This window comes from Zingiber officinale, chromosome 10B (assembly GCF_018446385.1).
Source record: "Zingiber officinale cultivar Zhangliang chromosome 10B, Zo_v1.1, whole genome shotgun sequence".
NCBI classification, from domain to species: Eukaryota; Viridiplantae; Streptophyta; class Magnoliopsida; order Zingiberales; family Zingiberaceae; genus Zingiber; species Zingiber officinale.
Genome location: NC_056005.1, coordinates 32629775 through 32643022, shown reverse-complemented (window position 1 = coordinate 32643022; position 13248 = coordinate 32629775). Strand labels below are relative to the sequence as shown.

Genomic DNA, 13248 nt, shown 5'->3' with positions numbered 1-13248 from the left:
AAGGAAAAAAAAATACCTTGAGTGGTGTTGTACCAACTTCGAGCAAGAATCACGGCAAAGGAAAATTTATTTGAAAGGGTAATCGTACCAATTCAAATATAATAAAAAAAATCTCAAAACAAAAAAGAAAAGGAAAAAAGCCCTCTTACTTGATTGGTGGTTACACCAATTCAGAGCAAACCTTGCTCTGATACCATTTATAGGACCGTAAATACGATAGGGGGTGAATAGCATCAATAGAAAATCGCGATTTAAAACAAGTCACATAACGGAAAAAAGAGAGAACAAAAGCATATGCTAACACAAGTAGTTTTTATTTTGTTCGGAATCTTTGTCGACTCCTACTCTAAGGTCGGCAAGTGAGAGTGCTTTTGATGGACAATCACTATCAATTCGAAATGGATTTACAAAGTTAAGTACAATAGCTGAAATATAAACGTTACCGACAAACAGAAAAGAAAAATAAAGAAGTCTTCGTTCTTCGAACTTCAGAGCAGCCTTTCAGTATCGTCGAAGCCTTTTCGGAGTAGCGCGTGAATATGAAAGACATAGTGTCACACCCTAAAGGTAAGGTTGTCCGACGAAAATCAGACAACACCGCCCCTGTAAAAGTGATAATTAAAACCTGTATACAATGTCACAAGGCTACTCACAAGATATCAACAACCCACATGGCTGAAAACAATATAATACAACCCACACGGCTAGAAACAAACATAGAGGAATATAAGAATAATACACAGCCTACACGGTTGGTACAAATACAAATCATGCAAGATATTACACTGACTACATGCTAGCATGACTTTCACAACCACAATACATAACCAAAATAAGGTAGCCATAAGACTAAAATCCAAAAGCAAGACGAATCACTACACGCAAATCTCAAAAATAAAGTAAGAATAGAACAATACAAAATAACTAGGAAAATGGATCTCAGATGTGACGTGAGACTGACAGCCATGATTCTCTAAGCAACTTTTCAAATATGTACTTGTTACCTAGCGAAAGAAAAATCAGTAAAAGGGATCATGAGTTCAAATAACTCAACGGGTTATAGGCAAATAGTGCATGGATAAATATGTAAGGCGACCAAAGATATACAGCATCAATAAGGAAATAAGAACATGATCATATATGACATACTAAACACACATACTAGTACCGGTCTAACACACATAATATAACGATCAGTAAATCACTAAAGATCAACAATAGACCTGCTCATAACCCCTGGACAACATATATAACAGTATATCTATGTATGATAAATGCACATGTATGAATCATGACAAGATTTCAAATATATGCAACAAGGGGATGTGGAAGTAAGTGCATACTTTGGTGAAGAAAGGATGTAAGGAAAAATACAGGCCGACTAAAAAATGGTCCTTGAATAGAATGATGTAACCGGCTGGAAGGGTGTGTGGACAGTCATGGTACGAAGAGATGATGATGTGATGGTCAGAGGGAATATGGTAGTTGAGATGCATCTGATCCACCTTTGCGCTTTTGAAATCAGAGGCCGTGGAGGTGTACCAGATGTCGTGAACAACGTTCGAAGGAGCAAAGGCCATAGGAAAAAGGCAAAGAATGAACGAAGGAAAGAAAGAAAAGTTAAAGTAACTTGCGAGCAAAGGGTTTGAGCAAGTGCCAACAACAGTGAATTGGAAATAGAGGGGAAGAAGATAAATAGAAGAACACAAGAACAACAAAATTGCATCAAACCGTGAACCTTAAAAACCCTACTAAGGGTTCTTGAGAGTCGTCCGATCAAGGTACGAAAGAAAGAGATTTGATTTAGACCATTGAATTTGAATAGTCAGGTGTCACATCACAATCGTCGCCTGTCATGTTAAACATTCTTTTAACGGGCGTTCAACATGTGGCAGCTAACTATAGGCAGCATTTATGAGGGATGGGAGGCAATAAGTAGACTTATGATAAAAAGGTGTGCTCATCATGTTCAACATTAATGATAAGCGGTGTGCCCTGTTTCCAAGGTGCTACAGTGATGTCAGCTCAAGCCGAACGATGATTCAGAGAACGAATGTTCGGTCAAGAAACAAAGGGCTCTAAAAGCATCTGAGTGAACGTCCGTTCGAAGGACGAGGGACACAAATAACACAAGTGTCTAGTCAGTCAGACCTACAACCTCCTTCGAATAGCTTGTAGGTCAAGTCAAGGGGGCTAGCTGACATGACAATCAGAGTCAAGGAGGGGTCAACACTCGAACCCAGGGCATACGATCATCGCGACCGAGTGGTCATCCAACTGGACCCTTGGGATGGTCGGACCCCGAGCCCCTCAGTATTGATGAAACTCTAAGCTGAGTTAGTGACATCCAGAGCAAGGTCCTCTTCATCACTCGGGACTAGCAAGGTTTACTATTTTGGCCAAGTAATCTAACCGATCGGATCAGAGTCTAGGAGGGATCAACACTCGAGCCCAAGGCATACGATCGCCGTGATAGATTGGTCATCCAACCGAACCTTTGGGTCGGTCAGATCCTAAGCCCCTCAGTATTGATGAAACTCTAAGCTGAATCATTAACATCCATAGCAAAGTCTTTTTCATCACTCGGGGCTAGCAAGGTTTACTATTTTGGCCGAGTAATCTAGTCAATTGGACCTATAGTCCGATCGGACAAACTGGACACCTAGTCCAACCAAACTTTGGGGCTAGACGAAGAGGTCAAGCGAAAGATGAGTCCTTGACCATTTTTCTCAAATCTGACCTGGTTGATCTTGCAAGTGACAACCGATCAGACTACAGGAAGGATCCGGTCGGTTTGCTAACTAAGCATATTCAGGGCCTCTCAACCCAACGACTTCATATTCCTTTTTGACATTTTATGTCACTATGATAGAGAATATTTAATATGCAGGTTGTATATTAAAAGCTTCCAGCCTGCCAAACACAAGAATTGTAGGTCTATTTTGGTAAGGTCTCAATGCATCTTTATGGTCTGATATTTTTTTGAAATACTTTGAGATTCATGCACAAACAAGAGGTATCCATCTACAAGCACAGGTACGCGAGGCTACACAATTTTACTCATCTATTACTATCGTTCGTCATGGTTTCTTATCCTTAGCTCGATCACTGACTTGAGCGTCAGAGTGTCTATGTACCCAATTGTTGACATTTCTTTTGACACACAGGATCGTTCGGAGTCATCTTTTTTAATGAAAAATTTTCACTCAATTAACATTAAAATCACTTGTCCAATGCATCATCTTTCTCATTTTTGGAAAAGATAAGTTATTATAGAGTTTCTCTATCTGATGAAAAGGAAATATAATAATAATGATTATGACTATTTTGCATTATTTTTTGATCGGATATGTTCATGTAGTCTTTGACTTAAAATATTGACTAGAAAACTAATAAATATGGTTGTGCAAACAAGGGCTTTTATGGTTGATAAAATGTCAAGTTTATAGATTATTTTACAATAAATAAAACAATATTAGAAATTGATTTATATATATATATATATATATATATATATATATATATATATATATATATATATATATATATATATATATATATATATATATATTAATAATAACGATTATGACTATTTTGCATTATTTTTTGATCGGATACGTTCCTGTAGTCTTTGACTTAAAATATTGACTAGAAAACTAATGGATATGGTTGTGCAAACAAGGTCTTTTATGGTTGATAAAATGTCAAGTTTATAGATTATTTTACAATAAATAAAACAATATTAGAAATTGGTTTATATATATATATATATATATATATATATATATATATATATATGGTTTAGAATACATCAAAATATTGTCTTGCTTGATGGTTGAAGATATTTTAGACATATTTGAGTATTTTTATTAAAAATCATTTAAACATATTGCTCTGTGTGGCAGGGACAAGCTAACGTCATTTTGATTCATCCAAAAAAAATACAGGAGGAAAACATTCTTATATTCATATTTTATAATAGGGCCAGCCCTTTTGAAAATAAATATATATTGAAATCAAGAAAGGATTTATGAAAGTAATCCGTTTTTCCTATCCAAAGCCAAAAGTGTGTCATAGACGTCCGGGCTACGGTGCATTGGTCAGATCCCTAAATATGCATCTCATGAATTTCAAAATCGAGACTTCACTATTTTGATTTGTAGGAAATTTGCTATCCATTGAATAGTAGGAAATGTACTTTCCAATGAATAGGGGGCATGAGAAAATGAGTCATCTTGGTAGAGTACCATATAAAAAATTTGCGTAGAATCAAATACTTCTAGATTAATCGAAGAACTTGATACCCAACTTAATAAAAAAGGGATCGTAGATACGAAAAGATCTGGCACTCGCGAAAGCTAACAAGTCAACTGCGGATTCATACCGGCAGTAGTGGTCCGTCGCAGACTCAACTGAGCAAGTTGAAAAAGAAAATAGGAAAATGAATTAAAATTATTTTCAAAAATAAAAATGATAACGTGGGAAGAATTTGCATATGAGATCATAAAATGTAAGATGAAGCCGTATGTACGCCAGTTTTGTGGAATACTTCCAGCTGATCATCTAATGCTTTCTACAGTACTTCATTTAATAAAATCTTAGACATTGTTTAAAAACGAAGAACAATATACAGCACTCGAATTAATGAACTAGAATACCCTTTATTTTAATCTTCATTATTACTATTATTATAACTTAGGTTGCAAGTCGCCATCCACTTAATAAATTTTTGAATTGCCAGATCCTGAAGGAACACATTAAATGCAGTTATCTGAAAATTAAGATACTAACATATTGTTTGATTTTAAAACCAACTCTTATCCGGTCGACCATATAAATCTTTTTACACCATGGAACTCTATCTCCTACTATATCATCATCTATACTTAAATAAATTTTATCTTATTTTATTATTACTAAATTTTTTTTATCTTCCTCTTCCTCGTTTGATATACGTATTTGTCATAATTTCACATTGTCTAACTGAAGTATTTATTGGTCGTCTAAGTACATACTTATATCACCTTAATCGTGTCTCTCGGAGTTTTTTCTCAATAAATACAACTCCGACTTCTCTCTAATATTCTTGTTTCTTATTTTGTCCATCCTCGTATATCTACACATCCACCTTAAAATTCTCATATCTGCAACTGTTATCTTCTGCTCATGTGCTCGAGTCACAACCCAACATTCAGCAGGTCTAACTGTGATTTTGTAAAATTTTCCTTTAAGTTTAGAGGTATTTTACGGTCACATAAAAAACTCGATGTTCTTCTCCATTTCAACTATCCTACTTATATTCTATGTAAGACATTTCTCTCAATCCCTTCATTTTACAAAAATGATCCTAAACATCTAAAGCTCTCGATTTTGAGCAACTCGTCATCTCCTATCTTAACAATTATCTCATTACATCTCATATTGCTAAACTTAAATTCTATATATTTTGTCATTATTCTACAAAACCTAAAATCTTTCCCTTCTAGTGTTTCCCGTCAAAATTCTAGTTTAGCATTTACTCCTTTACGTGTTTCATCTACCAAACAATATAATTTGCAAACAACATACATCACGATACTGTGTCTTAAATGTGCGCAGTAAATTGGTTCATAATTAGTGTACAAAGATAGAGACAAAGTTGATCCTTGATGTAATCCTATTTTTATTGGAAATACTTCACTTACTCCACTTGAAGTCTTTATTCTAGTTGTTACATTCTTGTACATATCCTTAATTAGTTCAATATATGTTACGCTAACATTTCTCTTTTCTAGAATTTTTCATATAATTTTTCTTAGGACTATAATAAGTTTTTTCTAAGTTAATGAACACTATGTGTAGATCTTATTTTTGTTTCATATATTTTTCAATTAATTATCTAAGAAGATATATAGTTTATATTGTCAACCTTCCATGCATAAACCGTATTACATTTATCTTTAATATATTTTATTGGATAATATCGTTTTCATTTATTTCACTTTAACTATTTTATAATATGTTTTTTTTTCTTTCTTTTGTATCTAATTTTTGATATAATCTTTTAAAAATTTCATTATTTACTTCATTCACTACTTTTTTATCTTCTTTCTTGACTATTGTATATTTTTTAAAATTTCTCTCATTCTTACAAATATATAATTACTTATAAAGCTATTTATTTTTCCTTCACTTTCTTTTGTACTTTCTCATTCCACCACCAAGATTCCTTGCTTAATGGTGCATGTCCTTTAATTCACCAAGTACACTTTTAGTTACTATTTTTAACTTTGATATCATCTTATCCCATGTCGTATTAAAACCACCATATATTTTACCTAATGTTTGTACTCATACCTTCTCCTTAAATATATTTTATTTCTCATCCTTTAACTTCCACCACTTAATTCTATGAGTCGTATATATTTCTTTTATATTGATATTATATTTGAAGCGTATATCCAACCTTACTAACCTATGTCGGATAGTTAAGCTTTCTCTAAGGATGAATTTACAATCTTTACAAATCTTTCTATCCTTTTTCCTAACTATAAGAAAGTCAATTTTCATTTATTATTCCTACTTTTAAACGTGACAAAGTGTTCTTTTTTTTTTCTTAAAAAATGTATTAGCTAATATAAGGTCATACACTATCGCAAAATCTAATATAGTTTTTCCTTCTTCATTTTTCGTTCCAAACTCATAACTCCCCTTACCCCTCATATTCCTCATTTTTTACTCTGACATGTTCATTTAGGTCACCTCCTATTAAAATAATTTTATTTAGCAGAATGTTTTATAATATTTTATATAAATCATCCCCAAAACTTGATTTAGTAACTTTATCTAATCTTACTTACAGTGCATATACACTAATTATGTTTATAGTTTCCTTCGTCACTATTATCTTAAAGGCTATAATTCTATTCCATTTTCTAACTACTTCTACAACTTCATCCTTTAACAAACTATCTATAACAATGTCCACTATATTTCTTGTTTTATTCTTTCCAATGTACCATAATTTAAAACCCGAATTTTCTATCATCTTTATCTTCTCACCTACCTATTTTGTCTTTTGTATACATAAAATACTAATTCTTCTCATAATCATTGTATCTACTATCTCTATTGATTTACTAGTGAGGATTTCTATATTCCATGTTCCAAATCTTAAATTATTAATTTTCCTATCATATTTGTTCTTATCCAACCTATAGTGTGAAAACTCTTACCTATTTAACACTACAATCAAGTTCTCATATAAATGTAGCGATCCTTGCTAATACATTACAGTTGAGCCCTGCAACGCGTTCCTTCCAGAGAATAATTTAACATTAACACAATAATTTAATGTATCCATTAATTGAATATTTATCATAATTTTAAGACAGTTTGACAACCTAACGCAACCCTCCTTTATCCAAGTTTGGAACCAACCATGAACAATCGTTATGGGCAGAGTTATATTTTTAACTTACAGTTTTTTAAAAATATATATATAACTATTCTTATCATATGTAAAAACAAATCAACACTAATTTTTTTATTATTTTAAGTTTTAAATTTTGTTCTATAAAGGACTTTTCCAAAGTAAATTTGGCCTAACATGTTATTTAGACTTTGGCCAAAGTATTAAAAGTGACGATGATAATACATTAAATTTGGCCTAAAAGAATCTCTCGGTGCTTGCTGCAAATCATTAGAAATCAAGCAAAAGTACAGCACAAGATACATAGTAGACCACTAACAAGTTGCAGGGAAGCAAAATTAAACATGACATGAATCTAAACGCAAAAACAATAAACATCTAAATAGAAAAGATAAAGAGTATGTTACCGACTTGATGTTGTAGACATGATGGAGCAAGCTAAAAACACATCAACGTAGACTGTTACTTTGAGTAGCGATGATCAACACTGCCATTATCGTCCATCGTCCCCTCAGTTGAATGCCTGCATAAACAATGACAACAATCATAAACGAGCTACTAAATTCTAAAGCAAAACTTTTCTATCTACTTTGTGCATTTTGAAATGGTAGCGATGATAACAGGATGTTACTTTGTAAAATGGTTAGTATGAATAAATAGCTTAGGGGATTAAGATGACAAAAGGGAAAGCTCAGATAAAGTCAGCGATACGAGAATTCAGGCTCCTCATAAGATTGACAAATCCAAGTTCTTATTAAAATAGAAAAGAGAATCCTAAACCAAGGAATATACCTCCAAGATGATGTCAAATGTCGAGCTTTTCTGTCCAGATGAATGTTTTCTAAAGCATTTGCCGTTCGAATGACATCCTCTGATATGTCATCGACATCATAGTTCCACATGTAATCATCCTTCCTAGACATGGGAATTGAGGAACTTGACTTTCGTTCTGGAAGCACAAGGAAGACATTAAATAAGCAGTTAAATGGCAGCACAAGATGTGAATTCTTTCTATTTACCTGATGACTGGTTACGTGGGACTGGCCTAACATCAACCATGAAAAAACAATATATTAGGAAAAGTGGCCAAACAGAAACTAACATTAAAAGTTAACCCCACATAATTACCTGCTCAATGCAGGTAATCCTCCAGGAGCGGCAGCTGATGAAGATGGCCTTCGGGCATTCCTGGCTTCAGCATTAGATACTGAATCATTCTGCGAATCAATTAATCGCCCACCAGCAAACCTATTTTGAATCAAATTCTGGGCAACAACAGGTCAAGAGCTAAGCAAACATGTTCGAAGAATGTAAGCAATGCAATTTTAATCTACACCCTCCATACCACCAACACACTTCGTGTAGGCATTAGACATTCATATTGATTAAGTGCAAGAAAATTTTAGAAATAACAGCGAATGACCATTGAATGCTTGAACCCAAGTCCAAATAACATAGTTTCCAATTCCACTATTGCAGGCAAGTAAATGTGATATTTCCAATAAACAACGCTTCAATTATAAGCATTCCATCAACTCATCCAATCTGTTGGTTTTTACATACAAGTGATGCATAGGAAACTATAACTTGTTGATTCTCTATAGTGTTGGAACTGCCATATAGTGATAAAACCAGTGTGTAATCACAGTGTTAACAATTATATGAATTTTAAAACCATTTATGTTTTATGGCTTAAATTACTGATTATTCAAGAATAAGAATATAAAATGAAATAATACCAAATTTTCAGAAATTTGTGCTCTGAGTCTTCCTTTTTTGCTCTAAAATCTCATATTTTGTAGTAGTTTATGCTGTTAGAAAAGGGAGACCAGTCTAGCAGCAGCCACTGGACAATGTCATGGCTAGACTAGAGTATTCGGGTTATTAAAGAGTACAGACTCATCTTGTTCAGGATTCAGTGATCACCATTTCATTATCTAATGTCTTATGCTTCAACTGACTACCGTAGTCTATTTCTCCATAGCAGTAATTTAACAAAGTAAAATTAATCAATCACATATAACTAACAGGAAATCTCACTTGAGATTACCGTTCTGTCAATTACCACCTTTCTAAATTTGATTTGCTAGATTCATTGTGTAACATGGTTCAAAGAAGAAAAATGTGGGAAGAAAATGTGAATTAAATATTCTTATTACCTTCCTTTTCATATTGCCTTTTAAAAAAAATACAATAACTGGTTCATTGGTAAACATTTTTTAAATTGAAATTACCCAAGTTGGTTATTGATCATATTTTATTCACGTTGAAATTTTCAATGTTATATACGAGACAATAATTCTCTTAATAATCAATTCAATAAATAACACCAAGGAAGATGGTTCTGCAATTACAATCTTTCCAGACCTATAGGACATTGTATATTCTTCCAAAACAAAGCAACAAATCGAAAGAAAATTGACTGCATAAGGGAATCAAGCCACCGAACCTCATATTTTAGATATCCTTCAAGAACATCTAATAGTAATGGACCGCTTTCACCATCTCTGTTTGTTCTGGTGCTAAAGTCCTTCAACTCATCTTTCCAGAAGTCCTTTGGCTGGAAGAAAAGGAAAGACAAAAGATGAAAACTATAAATCTGCTGTTTCATAATATGAATCACCATAATGCAGCAGCATACAGACAGGATATTCCGTGCATTTACCAAATTACACTCAGGTAGATAAACTTTGAGAGTGTGACCCAACTGGGCCCATTCCAAGTATTCAGAAACTAATGCTGTTAATAACCTTCCTGCAACCAACATAAGCTCAGTTTAATAAAGAAATTTATATAATTCAATACAAGAAAAGGCTACAAAATGGTTATGGTGATTTTGAATTTAAGTTCCAAATGTTGTCACATTGCAATAAAGACGTACAAAGACTTCATAACGAAAAAATGTCGCATATAATAGCAACTGAGAATGCTAAAATGTATGTGGGGTAATACTAGAAAGAAATATAATTACAGACATTACTACTAGGGAGCTATCAGGTGTGGTTGAAATAGAATAACCGATAAAAAATGAGAGAAAGTATATAAAGATGTTATGGACATGTTCAAATACAGAAGTAAAATTTTTAGGGCCACGAATTGAATGAATTAAAACTGAAAGTGTCAAGTACAGAGAAAGATCAAAGAAAGTTTTAATTAATATATTTTTTTAAAAAATAAGTTTTGAATACAACTAGGCATACAATTTTAAATAGAATTCATGGAGGAATAAGATCTATGAATACTCCAAATAGTTGGAAATAACAATGCTTGTTTGATGTTGATATGATTGGAGATTAAATACAGAATGGAAGGGAAAAAACAAGGTTAGTATTCTCCAGCATGAATTTCATGTCATGGTTTTCATCAAGAGATAATGGATAAGCAATGGAGTTTCCAATGTTTGGTCTATCTTTAATAAGAGCAGAGAGGTTCAGAGCTTAGTCCCTAGCATGAGTCCGAATATATGTAGAAGATACCTCTGAAAAGTAACAAAAATAGGGTTTTTTTTTGTTTAATTTCCTGTTTCAAATAGCAATAGAACTGGTAATTATTAACCCAATCTGTATGAAAGGTTTGATGAAGGTTGCTCCTAAAATAATACAAAGTTCAGGTTCAACAATGTGCTTGATCTAGACTGGTTCAGTTATGTACCTCTAGTCTAACGAGATATGAAACAATAAAAGAAAATCACTAAAGTTATACTGACTCATGTGCAACCTGCAAAATTAAATCATTCTCCATATAATAATTTTTGTCAGCCTATTAGATTACTGATTTAGCAAGCAAAATCATCATATAGGCATCTTACTTTAAATGAGTGCTTAATAACAAACATACCGTAATTATCAACAAAAGCAAAATATACCAATTTTCCAGTGAAAGTTATCACTAAGAAGCAGTATAATCTAATATTCATCATTAAAAAGGAGTGTAAAGCCCATCTAAAAATCCCACAATAATCCTACTAGAGTCATTTTCTTTATATTCAGGAAGCAATGCAGTATGGATGGTATCCATGAGAGGATGCTGTATTTAGGAGGGTATGCACACATGTATCATTCCCCTTAAATATCTACTCAGATCTAATACTTCATCAAAAATGAGCAACTATCTTTGTGCACATGTATGATGTACATTTTGATGATATATATTTACCTTTTACAAAAAAAAGGTACCATGCTTTTGACTTACTACAAAAGAACCAAAATTAAAGAACTACAACTCTAAAGTCATGTATATTTTAAGATTGGAATTTAAGACAAATACGGTACCATGTTTTCACCAAACAAGCTCCAACTAGAAAAGCAATCCCTGTACTCTTCTACAAAACGATTCAAGAACCAAACCAATCAGTTTATCACACTAACAGAAAACTATTGAATCCTCAAGATATTCCATTATATAATCTTAAAGCACAACCAACAAACTTAGGTACTTTGCATAGAGAGATTCACATATAGAAAATGAAATCTGAGGGAGAGGCATGCAGCTGCTTTGCTCAATCAAGAACCAAACAAATCAGTTTATCACACTAACGGAAAACTATTGAATCCTCAAGATATTCCATTACATAATCTTAAAGCACAACCAGCAAACTTTAGGTAATTTGCATAGAGAGATTCACATATAGAAAATGAAACCTGAAGGAGAGACATGCAGCTGCTTTGCTCGATCATTGCAGCTTCCTAGTAGTGCAGGAGGGACATTGTCCTCATTTACAAGAACTTTATCTTCTTCTTCTATGGCTTCAAATACACTTGCCCTGAGCTCAGCCTAACATGAACCAGAAGAAGTCAAACAAGCAACAACCAAAGTGTTGAACATAGTGGAACATCAGAAAGTCCACAAAGAAAATGATTAATATTTTGAACACGTCAAAAATTTCAATTTGCAACGAGTCTTTTTCTCAGTTGTGACAGAAAACTGAAAATGGCATATTCCTTGACCAATTTAAACTTATCACAAGAAATATATATTTCACAAGAGGCACTTCAAAGGCTTAAATGCAATTGAGCCTTTACGAAAAAATGTGTCTCCCCTCACAATGACGGAGTAAAGGCCCATGAAACTATGAAATCCACATTTTAAAATACCCATAATTAAGTACAATGCCTCTTGCTTTAAGCTAGTTTGTTCACCAGAAAGAATGTCAGAGGATTTATGACAAGAAAATTGCATTCTAGATCACACTTAGACAACCAACCCTCGACACTCAAAAATCCAATGCAAATCCGCAATCAGATGGAGGAAAAAGTTAACTTTAACGCAATATCTCACGCCAAAATAAATTCCCCGAAATGCATTATTTTTTAAAGAAAAAAAAGTTACTGTTCTAGAAGAGTGACAACTTCAGGAGAAATCAGGAGCTGAATTTCCCCCATTCAGCATGAATGAAAAACATAATCTTGATTTGATGAGAGGATCTGACACGATCGGGAGAAAAACAAAAGAGAAAGAGAGGAGACTAAGGAACTACCCTAATTCTGGCGAGGACGCCTTTCTTCTCGAGGGTGCGGGTGACGAGAGTCTTGAGGTCCATCATCTCCCTCGCGTAGTCGTCCATCTCGTCGCTCTTGGAGACGAAGACTCACCCACCTCTTCCGTCGCACCCAGTCACCACCACGGCCAGCAGAGGTCGACACTTGAGAGGATCAAGTATGCCTGTGCCACTCGAAGATTCTAAAATTGTTAGCATTGGCAAGGTTTGGTTAGATTAACCATCGGAACTAACCGGGCCGTCCGCAACCCGGCAAGGTCCGAACCGCATTTGTATAACTTTGGTACTAATACAAGCTATCAATAACTTTTAGCATAATAATTAAATAATATAAATATAA

At 33.6% G+C, this 13248-nt stretch overlaps 1 protein-coding gene across 3 annotated transcripts; it reads right to left on the bottom strand.

Annotated features, from left to right (window-relative positions):
• Positions 1-295: 295 nt before the first annotated feature.
• Positions 296-13097, bottom strand: LOC122029698 (protein TONNEAU 1a-like). 3 transcript variants are annotated; one of them, XR_006125153.1, is made up of 9 exons: positions 12888-13097; positions 12052-12184; positions 10077-10165; positions 9861-9971; positions 8540-8676; positions 8431-8456; positions 8204-8360; positions 7823-7934; positions 296-603 (listed from the first exon to the last, which is right to left on the bottom strand). XR_006125153.1 is itself a non-coding variant. In XM_042588795.1 (8 exons), exons 1-8 carry the CDS (start codon positions 12972-12974, stop codon positions 7874-7876), a joined length of 801 nt encoding a protein of 266 aa, XP_042444729.1. In that variant the 5' UTR covers positions 12975-13097; the 3' UTR covers positions 7638-7873. The 3 variants fall into 3 exon arrangements, 1 of the variants encoding a protein (XP_042444729.1); XR_006125152.1 differs by lacking the exon at positions 296-603 and adding an exon at positions 706-1004; XM_042588795.1 differs by lacking the exon at positions 296-603 and having other exon boundaries at positions 7638-7934.
• Positions 13098-13248: the final 151 nt, after the last annotated feature.